Below are 12,299 nucleotides of genomic sequence, written 5' to 3' on the forward strand. Positions count from 1 at the left end.
AGCAAAAAGTAATCAATATTAATTCATTTATGAGAAATAATTTCCATATTCAGTTAGTGCTTATAAAATTCTATGTAGAAGCAAAAGGATTTTCCAATTGATGATGTATCCTTATACTAATAGACCCTTCAACAGTATAGGTAATAAATAGTATTGGAAAGTTTCAATTTTATATTAAAAAATATATATAAAAAAAAGATAATATATTCAATAAATACTTTATTATTCAGGTCTAATAGTATACCTAGTAAATAGTCAAATAACTAGATTCTAATGCTAGGTACAAGATCAAAGTCAAGAGAAGATCTAAAAAAATACCACAGGAAAACACTCCTCACCTAAAAAACAATGTGCACCCTTTATATTAATAGTAGTAATGGTGCTGATAGCACAAGTATAACGTCATTATCAAGGTTTAATCAGCATAGTGCATAAGCTCAAATGTGTAGTGCTATTCAGTGACTAGGTAATAGTGGTGAGGAGATAAAAGTTTTGCATGAATAAAATATACATAACCTGACTGCAGGCGGCGCCCCGACGCGCGTTTCGTGATAGCTTCTTCCTTTTGGGGAGTCTTGTGATGATTAATTCTTTTAATTTATCTATGTTTTTCAGTATTTAATAAAGATTTTTTTGTATTTACCTAAATTATTTGGCATATGCTTCCTGTGTATTTGTAGGTTTAATATTTAATGTGGAAGTGCCGCTTATAGCAAGGCCAGGTCTTGTTTGTTTAAAAAAAAAAACAAAAAAACTGATCCCTAGCAGATCCCGTTTTGATACTGCCTGGTCCCCTGACAGGCTCCACTGCCTGCTGCAGCAAAGATGTCCCAATAACTAGTTGTAGCGGTAATCAGTGATTGACTGCAGCGGTCACATGTCCATATGTCAGAATGTCATAACCACAGCAAAAAGAAGAGATTGGAGGGGCACTGAGCAGGGACAGAACGGTGATGAGTGGGATCCGAGATGAGAGTATTTTTAGGAGAGTACTCGTGTGAAGATGTTAGTGAGGTCAGGACTGGATGTGACCGAGACAAGATGAAGGTCATAGACAACAGGGTCCCCAGCAGCACAGAGTATTTCAGGGCACCAGACAATGCCTTTCTGCCCCCTGTAGTTTACAGTTTTGGGAAATGTCCCAGTTTGACCTTAGTGACCGTCCAGTCTGTCACCGAGCTGATGTAATGGCCATTATTCCTGTGTGTGCAGAGAATGATCGAGTAAATGAGCAGCGGGAAGTGGCAGATACCAAATAGTGAGCGCCCGAAGCAGAGATTCATCTAAGAATATACATTTCCTTTTTTCCCTCCGGTTAGAAAGATGATCCCAGAAGAAATCGGTCTACAATCCGGATTCTATGCGCAAACGCTGCTCTAAAAAGATGCGTTATCTTATATCTCATAATGTAATAATATTCTGCAAAATAGCATAAAACCAACATTAAATTGGCTCCTCTTCCCGGGTGCAGCTGAGGCTCATAAAGACGACCCCCAATTATGACCACTTAGAGGGGCTATGGACCCCCGCTCAAAGGTAGAATGAGGCGCTGCCTTGTACATGACGTGGCCAGCCATTCTTGTGATTGATAACGAGGTGGACAAGCATGAGCCATAACTCTTCAGAACAAGATGCCAATAGTTCATTACAGTCGTTCCCACCTTCATATATGGGTATTGTCAGATAGATCTTGTACACAAAAGAAATTTTGCAATTTACTGCTCATTAAAATTTTCAGCCGTTCTTAAGATATTAACAGGTTTGTTTTGTTTAAAGCTGGTTGCCTTGGAGACCGACCACCGTTTATAGAAAGCAAAACAGAAGCAGCCTTTACAAGCTTTTTTCCATTGTTTTGAAGCTAGCCAGGATCGGCGGAGTGCGTTGTAAACTCCTAATCCCGGCCACCTCCAGCACAGCGCTTACAAGCTAGACAGCAGCAGTGGTCGGTCTCCTAGGTAACGAGCTGTAAACGAAAAAAGTGTTAATATCTCGCTGCTGTTAACCATTTAAACATTTGTGAATTTTCATCAGCAGAACGCTCGTGCACATTGGCTCCTATTAGCCACACGTGATGGGATCGCGGGGTACCGAAGGGTTACCATGGCTGCAGGAGGCCCCCCATCACTGCCATCCTGGTACTCCTATAAAGCTCAGCCATAGTGTCAGCTTCGTAGGAGAATGAGAATTTCACTATACACTGCAACATTAGTATAAGCGAACAGATGACTGCAGGTTCAAGACCAAAAGGGAACTAAAAATAACAAAAAAAATAAAATAAAAATACAAATTTAAAAAAATAAATGTGTAAATAAAAAATAAATAAATCACCTCCGCCTTTTTCCCCTATTAAAAATAAAGAAAATAAATAAATATACATATTTGATTTGAAAAAGTCCAGTGTCTTGAAATATTATTCTACGGGGTGGTACACATGCCCGACTTCATCCTCAGAGAAGGCGACTCTTGTGTCATTTTGATTTTTGCGGTGTTCTCTTACCTTCTTTTTCACTAGGACTCTTACATAGCCGGGTTGAACGTCGACATTAACAAGAGAGGTGTCCAGGTGTCTGTAAGAAAGCAGAAATATTATTCTATAAAATCGATACAAAATACCCTCAAACTGCTATCTCACGCACAGAAATGTAGAGCGTATTCTGCGGCAGCGCCCGTCCTATATCCACGTAACATCACAAGTTTATTTCTGATGCATTCTGTATAAAAACATCAGTCTCCACAAGCACCTAGATATTGTAACCCAATATTATATGTACGGTATAAGTATATATGCTTCTAGGGGAGCATATCCCCCCGTGTACATCCGCCTACAAAAGATGTCTGACCCTATAGATGGTTCTTCCTGCAGAATAATAGCACGGAGTTTGCAGCTCAAAATCTGTAAAAAGTATGTGGTGTCCTGAACATATACACGAGAGCTATGGAAAAAGAACACAGCAGAGCATACCTGTAGATGCCGAGATCCAAGATGTACTGATTGTTCTCCTCATCGTCAACCAAGGAGAAATCCAACCTTAATATGAGTGCGCCAATAATTAATAAAAGGAGGAGGCACAATCATCTCACACTAATTACATCTACAGCTAAATACACTGTAACAAAAGACATAGTATAAATAGAAGCAACATGAATATAAAGAACTATCCAAATACTGCAGCTACATACAGGGATACAACTACTATAATACTGCTCCTATGTACAAGAATATAACTACTATAATACTCCTCCCCCTATGTACAAGAATATAACTACTATAATACTGTCCCTATGTACAAGAATATAACTTCTATAATACTGCCCCTATGTACAAGAATATAACTACTATAATACTGCTCCTATGTACAAGAATATAACTACTATAATACTGCCTCCTATGTACAAGAATATAACTACTATAATACTGCCCCTATGTACAAGAATATAACTACTATAATATTGCCCCCTATGTACAAGAATATAACTACTATAATACTGCCCCTATGTACAAGAATATATCTACTATAATACTGCCCCCTATGTACAAGAATATAACTACTATAATACTGCCCCTATTTACAAGAATATAACTACTATAATACTGCCCCTCCTATGTACAACAATATAACTACTATAATACTGCTCCTATGTACAAGAATATAACTACTATAATACTGCTCCTATGTACAAGAATATAACTACTATAATACTGCTCCTATGTACAAGAATATAACTACTATAATACTGCTCCTATGTACAAGAATATAACTACTATAATACTGCTCCCTATGTACAAGAATATAACTACTATAATACTGCCCCTATGTACAAGGATATAACTACTATAATATTGCCCCCTATGTACAAGAATATAACTACTATAATACTGCCCATATGTACAAGAATATAACTACTATAATACTGCTCCTATGTACAAGAATATAACTACTATAATACTGCCCCTATGTACAAGAATATAACTACTATAATACTGCTCCCTATGTACAAGAAAATAACTACTATAATACTGCCCCTATGTACAAGGATATAACTACTAGAATACTGCCCCCTATGTACAAGAATATAACTACTATAATACTGCCCCTATGTACAAGAATATAACTACTATAATACTGCTCCAAAATACAAGAATATAACTACTATAATACTGCCCCTATGTACAAGAATATAACTACTATAATACTGCCCCTATGTACAAGAATATACTGTAACTACTATAATACTGCTCCTAGATACAAGAATATAACTACTATAATACTGCTCCTATGTACAAGAATATACCTACTATAATACTGCTCCTATATACAAGAATATAACTACTATAATACTGCTCCCTATGTACAAGAATATAACTACTATAATACTGCTCCTATGTACAAGAATATAACTACTATAATACTGCTCCTATGTACAAGGATATAACTACTATAATACTGTCCCCTATATACAAGAATATAACTACTATAATACTGCTCCTATGTACAAGAATATAACTACTATAATACTGCTCCTATGTACAAGAATATAACTACTATAATACTGCTCCTATGTACAAGAATATAACTACTATAATACTGCTCCTATGTACAAGAATATAACTACTATAATACTGCTCCCTATGTACAAGAATATAACTACTATAATACTGCCCCTATGTACAAGAATATAACTACTATAATATTGCCCCCTATGTACAAGAATATAACTACTATAATACTGCCCCTATGTACAAGAATATATCTACTATAATACTGCCCCCTATGTACAAGAATATAACTACTATAATACTGCCCCTATTTACAAGAATATAACTACTATAATACTGCCCCTCCTATGTACAACAATATAACTACTATAATACTGCTCCTATGTACAAGAATATAACTACTATAATACTGCTCCTATGTACAAGAATATAACTACTATAATACTGCTCCTATGTACAAGAATATAACTACTATAATACTGCTCCTATGTACAAGAATATAACTACTATAATACTGCTCCCTATGTACAAGAATATAACTACTATAATACTGCCCCTATGTACAAGGATATAACTACTATAATATTGCCCCCTATGTACAAGAATATAACTACTATAATACTGCCCATATGTACAAGAATATAACTACTATAATACTGCTCCTATGTACAAGAATATAACTACTATAATACTGCCCCTATGTACAAGAATATAACTACTATAATACTGCGCCTCCTATGTACAACAATATAACTACTGTACTACTGTCTACTATGTGCACAATTAACCTAGCTTGGTAGCACAGTAATAATCATTTACTTTGGGTTAGGTGATAATAAGTGACAAGTATTGTATGTGCGGAAACTATAAATAATGTCTATTAATTAGCGCTCTACGTACTGTATCCGTGGTGTATTGCAGTATATAAACTTGCCAAATGTTCTTTCCTGTTTGCATGGAAAAGTAACTTCATATGAAGCGGCAGAGACTTTCATTTCTCACATGAGTGCTTACAATGAATGATAATTCCCCGGTTGCCTGGTTCCAGGACATGGCTATAATTAACGGGGAATCTCAGGGAGGCACGAGCCGCCACGCAGTTTTACAGATCTGTCAAATGTGTTTTTGTATGGAAGATTGTAGATCTGACTCTGAGCACTACAGGCGGTTATAAAAAGCTGCTCACAAACTTCATTCACTGTGTGTTTGGTTAGTCACTTACTTGGGTTCGTTAACATTCAGAGCGCGTCCGTCCTCTGTGATCAGAGTCCTCGGAGGTTTTACTTTCTTTTTGTCTTCACTGAAGTAAAAAATGAGAAAGAAACAATCATTCTCTGTCTGGAATTCCATATTACTGAGAGCATAGGCGCACATTCATCACTGCTGCATCCATTGCAGAACACACAGAGCATCGCAGCTATGATAGAAAGGTGTCAGGAGAGGCTGAGCATCGCAGCTATGATAGAAAGGAGTCAGGAGAGGCTGAGCATCGCAGCTATGATAGAAAGGAGTCAGGAGAGGCTGAGCATCGCAGCTATGATAGAAAGGAGTCAGGAGAGGCTGAGCATCGCAGCTATGATAGAAAGGTGTCAGGAGAGGCTGAGCATCGCAGCTATGATAGAAAGGTGTCAGGAGAGGCAGAGCATTGCAGCTATGACAGAAAGGTGTGAGCACACACAGAGCATCTCAGCTATTAAAGATAGGTGTCAGGAGACGCATAGCATTACAGGTATGATAGAACGGTGTCAGGAGATGAAGAATATTGCAGCTATGATAAAAAGGTGCCAGGAGACGCAAAACATCACAGCTATGAAAGATAGGCATCAGGAGATGCAGAGCATCACATCTATGATAGATAGGTGTCCGCACACTCAGAGAATCCCAACTATTACAGAAAGCTGTGAGCACACACAGAGTATCACAGCTATGATAGAAAGGTGTCAGGATACGCAGACCATCACAGTTATGATAGAAAGGGGTCAGGACACACAGAGCATCGCAGCTATGATACAAAGGTGTCAGGACACGCAAAGAATGACAGCTATAAGAGAAAGGTGAAAGCACACGCCAAGCATCGCAGCCATGATAGCAAGGGGTCAGCACACGTCAAGCAGCACAGCTATGATAGAAAGGGGTCAGGACAAGCAGAACATCACAGCTTTGCTAAAAAGAAGTCAGCACACACACAGCATCACAGTTATGAAAGATAAGTGTCAGGAGACGTAGAGCATCACAGCTATGATAGAAAGGAGTCAGCACAAACAGGGCATCAGAGCTATGAAAGATAGGTGTCAGGAGACGCAGAGCATCACAGCTATCAAAAATAGGTGTTAGAAGACGCAGAGCATCACATCTGTGATAGAAAGGTGTCAGGAGACGTAAAGCATTGCAGCGATGATAGAAAGGTGTCAGGACAAGCAGAGAATCACAGCTTTGCTAAAAAGAAGTCAGCACACACACAAAGCATCACAGTTATGAAAGATAAGTGTCAGGAGATGAAGAGCATTGCAGCTATGATAGAAAGGTGGCAGAAAATGTAGAGCATCACAGCTATGATAGAAAGGTGTCAGCACAAACAGAGCATCACAGCTATGAAAGAAAGGTGTCAGGAGATGCAGAGCATCACAGGTATGAAAGATAGGTGTCATGAGATGCAGAGCATCACATCTATGATAAAAAGGTGTCGGCACACACAGAGCATCGCAGCTATGATAGAACGGTGTAAGGACACGCAGAGTGTGGCAGCTATGATAAAAAGGTGTCAGGACAAGCAGAACATCACAGCTATGATAAAAAGGGGTCGGGGAATGCAGAGCATCGCAGCTTTATTGGAAAGGTGTCAGGACAAGCAGAGTATTGCAGCCTGTTATTAGTGTGTATTCTAAAGCACCTACAATGGGCAAGTGAGCATGAGAAATGGAACCTGGAGCACTTGTAGAAGGCGGACTGGTCTGAGAAAGCTGGTGGAGGCAGTGTGATGCTCTTGGCTGAGGACCAGCAACCTTCAGAACTGAAGCTGTTGTTAATCTACAATTCCCACCATTCCATGGCAGCCAATAGCTGCTGCACTACGTCTTGGTGAAAAGTGGGATGCTTACTGATCTGAACTGTCAATCTTCAGGAGTGCACCAACCTTCAGGAACCAGGAAGTCGGGAGGCCATGCGCCCCTGAAGACACAAGTTTAGAACATTCCTTTAAGGTAATTTCTTCCCATACATAATTACATCGATTACACATGTCTACTGGGTGATGGCATCAATAGCTAGGATCCCATCGTAGTGGGATGGGTAATTTCATAGGTCGCTTAGTTATGTCTAGATAGAGCGTACTGGTGATAGGTCTGTAGTAAATCTAGAAAGCAATGCATCGTTCCTATTCCCTCATCCTAAAGCGAGACATCTGTAAATCTAAGAGTATTTATAATAAAAGGAATGGAAAAGAATGAAACTACAGCTCAGTGTGAAAATATCCGCAAGCAGAAAAGAGATAAAAAGCTGACAGCATCTGAAAAAACTACAAAGCTGGCAATATACGACAGAGCAGCGATGACTGGTAACACATCACAACGAGTCCTGCCGCACTGCCGGCTATTACCAGAGAAATGTCTGCATTCATGTAAAGTGCTGATCTCTGAGGACGAAGGACAAAGCTGACACGCAACGACTACAGAGCCCCTGTGTGCGGAAAGAACAAAAGCAACAATGCCGGATCTCACCGAAAAAATCATGTGCTGAGCAGGCAAGCTGCAAATCTAATAGACTTATCACCAGAAAGATATCTCCAATGCATCGGCCACTACGGGCCTCATTACCTGTAACCTGCGATCACTGCCTGCTGTCAGGTGTAATCCACCTCTAGCGGCAAAGACAGAGAAAGTGGGGGCGGTCTGCCTGTCCACAGGAAGCAAGGGGGTGGTCCGGTCTGCCTCTCAACAGGAAGTGGGGGGCAGTCTGCCTGTCCACAGGAAGCAAGGGGGTGGTCCGGTCTGCCTCTCAACAGGAAGTGGGGGGCAGTCTGCCTGTCCACAGGAAGCAAGGGGGTGGTCCGGTCTGCCTCTCAACAGGAAGTGGGGGGCGGTCTGCCTGTCCACAGGAAGCAAGGGGGTGGTCCGGTCTGCCTTTCCACAGGAAGCGGGGGCGATCTGCCTCTCATCAGGAAGTGGGGGGCGGTCTACCTGTCCACAGGAAGCGAGGGGGTGGTCCGGTCTGCCTCTCAACAGGAAGTGGGGGGCGGTCTGACTGTCCACAGGAAGTGAGGGGGTGGTCCGGTCTGCCTCTCAACAGGAAGTGGGGGGCGGTCCGCCTGTCCACAGAAAGCGAGGGGGTGGTCCGGTCTGCCTCTCAACAGGAAGCGGGGGCGATCTGCCTAGCAACAGGAAGTAGGGGTGGCCTGATCTGGTCTGCTTCTCAACAGGAAGCGAGGGCGATCTGCCTCTCAGCAGGAAGGAGGGGTGGCCTGCCTCTCAACAGGAAGCGGGGGCGGTCTGCCTCTCAGCAGGAAGTAGGGGGCGGCCTGATCTGGTCTGCCTCTCCGCAGGAAGTGGGGGGGGGGCGGTCCGCCTCTCCGCAGGAAGTGGGTGGGCGGTCTGCCTCTCCACAAGAAGTGGAGGGGCGGTCTGCCTCTCCACAGGAAGTGGGGGGCGGTCTGCCTCTCCACAGGAAGTGGGGGGCGGTCTGCCTCTCCACAGGAAGTGACTATATATATATATATATATATATATATATATATATATATATATATATAGTGTAATGAACAGATTACAGCACCGTTCACGCTAGGTCACAGGTATCCAGTTTAGGGATGACTAAATTACTATTTCTATACGGATAGATGCTTTTATACCAGGATTAATACCTTGACCTCCAAGTTTAGATTTTGATACCAACATAGATAAGGATTCTTTACTGTAAGAGCAGCGAGACTATGCAACCTCTTCCAAAGGACATTCGGATGTTGCACTTTGGAAAAGATAGCCGCAGGATGAAGACCCTTGATCCAAACATACTTCTAGTATGGGACAAATCAAAGGGGTTGTCACAAAACCAATGTGAATAGGTGATGAATTTCTTATCGCTGAGGGTCTGATCGTTGGGAAGCCCACTGATCATAATAACAGGGGTAGTGACATCTGCGACCATTGCTCCATTCACTGTCTATACAGTCTGGCTGCACAGTGCTGAGGATACAATAAACCCAGCCTGATGATAAATATCCCCCGGTGGACCCCAGGTCTACAGGCTCAATACTAAACCCGCTTCTTCCTTACCCATTGATCTCTTTAGATTTCCGCTTTTCCTCGATGTATCTGTGAGTTTCCAATCTACTTTCTGGAGTGTAATGTGACGGCTGCTGCCAAAACGCTTGGTCCTCTTCACCGTCATCTTCTCTCATGTCCTCGGAGTTCACATCAGGACAATTTTCTTTGTTTTCTGTACATTCAGGTCTGAAAAAATAAGTCAATACTTAACAGTGTAATGTTAGTCCCATGGAGTCCAGATAAGAGCGTCTGTCACATAGATCCTCCACAACAGTACCCACGCTCAGAGCCCCCATCATATAACAGAGCTAGCCCCATAAAGCAAACATAACAGCTCTTGCCCTGTATAGAGCCCCGAGACCACTACATGCTTCCCATAGCCCCCATAAAAATGCATGCTGCATAGAGCCCCCATATTAGTGGTAGACCCATAAAAATGCTAATCCCACAGTGCCCTCATAACAAAAGCCCTAACCCCACAGAGCCCCCATAACTGTGCTTACCACACCGAGCCCCCAGAAAAGAGGTCTAACCCCACATAGCCCCAATAAAGCCCTAGCTCCATAACTGTGCTAGCCCCACAAAGCCTCCATAACTGAGCCTGCCTCATATATCCCTCATATCACTACTAGCCCTTACTGCTAGCCCCACAGATCCCCCATACCGGTACTAGCCCCACAGATCCCCCATACCGGTACTTACCCCATACAGCCCCTATAACAGTGCACGCTTCACATAACCCCAATATCAGAGCCCACATAACACTCCTAGCCCAACGGAGCCACCATGTCAGTGCCAGTCCTTAAAGCCCTTGGTGAATGCCAATATCACCAGCCTCCACGTTCTCATGTCGGTACCTGTCATACTCTCCCCATCAGTGCCAGCTCCCTGCCCTTCACGCTGACTGACACGCACTCTCCTAATGGTGGTAGCCTGTTATGATCCGGTGACTTTGGAGCCGCATGAGACTTTCTCAGGAGAAGTGGAATATGTACTGACCGCAAACCCTGAATTTAACACCGCAACTAGAAGTAGCCGTGGGGTGTGCCTAACAAACCCTAGACACCTCGACACAGCCGGAGGACTAAATACCCCTATAGATAGAAATAGGAATACTAACTTGCCTCAGAGCAGAACCCTAAAGGATAGGCAGCCCCCCACAAATATTGACTGTGAATAGGAGAGGAAAGACACACACAGGCAGAAAGCAGATTCCAGCAAAAGAGGCCACTCTAGCTAAACAGGGAAAGATAGATCAGAATACTAAGCGGTCAGTATTAAAACTCTAAAAATATCCACAGCAGAAAATACAAAAGTTCCACAATCTAACTAAAGACATGGAATGTACACTCACTGGCCACTTTATTAGGTACACCTGTCCAACTTCTTGTTAACACTTAATTTCTAATCAGCCAATCACATGGCGGCAACTCAGTGCATTTAGGCATGTAGACATGGTCAAGACAATCTCCTGCAGTTCAAACCGAGCATCAGTATGGGGAAGAAAGGTGATTTGAGTGCCTTTGAACGTGGCATGGTTGTTGGTGCCAGAAGGGCTGGTCTGAGTATTTCAGAAACTGCTGATCTACTGGGATTTTGACGCACAACCATCTCTAGGGTTTACAGAGAATGGTCCGAAAAAGAAATAAAATCCAGTGAGCGGCAGTTCTGTGGGCGGAAATGCCTTGTTGATGCCAGAGGTAAGAGGAGAATGGGCAGACTGGTTCGAGCTGATAGAAAGGCAACAGTGACTCAAATCGCCACCCGTTACAACCAAGGTAGGCCTAAGAGCATCTCTGAACGCACAGTGCGTCGAACTTTGAGGCAGATGGGCTACAGCAGCAGAAGACCACACCGGGTACCACTCCTTTCAGCTAAGAACAGGAAACTGAGGCTACAATTTGCACAAGCTCATCGAAATTGGACAGTAGAAGATTGGAAAAACGTTGCTTGGTCTGATGAGTCTCGATTTTTGCTGCGACATTCGGATGGTAGGGTCAGAATTTGGCGTAAACAACATGAAAGCATGGATCCATCCTGCCTTGTATGGAGCATCTTTGGGATGTGCAGCCAACAAATCTGCTGCAACTGTGTGATGCCATCATGTCAATATGGACCAAAATCTCTGAGGAATGCTTCCAGCACCTTGTTGAATCTATGCCACGAAGAATTGAGGCAGTTCTGAAGGCAAAAGGGGGTCCAACCCGTTACTAGCATGGTGTACCTAATAAAGTGGCCAGTGAGTGTATATCTGCAACTCCTGAGAATCCAACATGACTGAGAAATTACTGATACAATCTAAGCTGGACAAAAAAAACACTGAATAGCACTAAATCATAAGCACACGGCATGTGTGCCACGAAAACCAGACACTTATCTTTGCAGATTTGGCAGCAAGGCAGAAGGAACCAGGCAAGGACAAAACCTCCAAAAACAATGGACAACTGGCAAGGACTAATGAATCCTGCTAACCTAAATACCCCAGTCAGAACTGCAATTAGCAGAAACACCTGACCAGGGCTGCATCCCAGAGACAACTGCAT

General features: G+C 42.5%; 1 protein-coding gene across 2 annotated transcripts in view; it reads right to left on the reverse strand.

Moving 5' to 3' along the window:
- DNAAF11 (dynein axonemal assembly factor 11) overlaps window positions 1-12,299 on the reverse strand; it is a 52,247-nt gene that overhangs the window by 15,610 nt on the left and 24,338 nt on the right. For both annotated transcript variants that reach the window (XM_077271253.1, XM_077271254.1), the window contains exons 6-9: window positions 9,766-9,942; window positions 5,721-5,798; window positions 2,963-3,028; window positions 2,498-2,567 (exon numbers count right to left, since the gene is read on the reverse strand). In XM_077271253.1, the coding sequence (XP_077127368.1) occupies window positions 2,498-2,567; window positions 2,963-3,028; window positions 5,721-5,798; window positions 9,766-9,942 (391 nt within the window). The remainder of the gene's footprint in view (window positions 1-2,497; window positions 2,568-2,962; window positions 3,029-5,720; window positions 5,799-9,765; window positions 9,943-12,299) is intronic.

Source organism: Ranitomeya variabilis, chromosome 6 (genome assembly GCF_051348905.1).
Source record: "Ranitomeya variabilis isolate aRanVar5 chromosome 6, aRanVar5.hap1, whole genome shotgun sequence".
In the NCBI taxonomy this organism is placed as follows: domain Eukaryota; kingdom Metazoa; phylum Chordata; class Amphibia; order Anura; family Dendrobatidae; genus Ranitomeya; species Ranitomeya variabilis.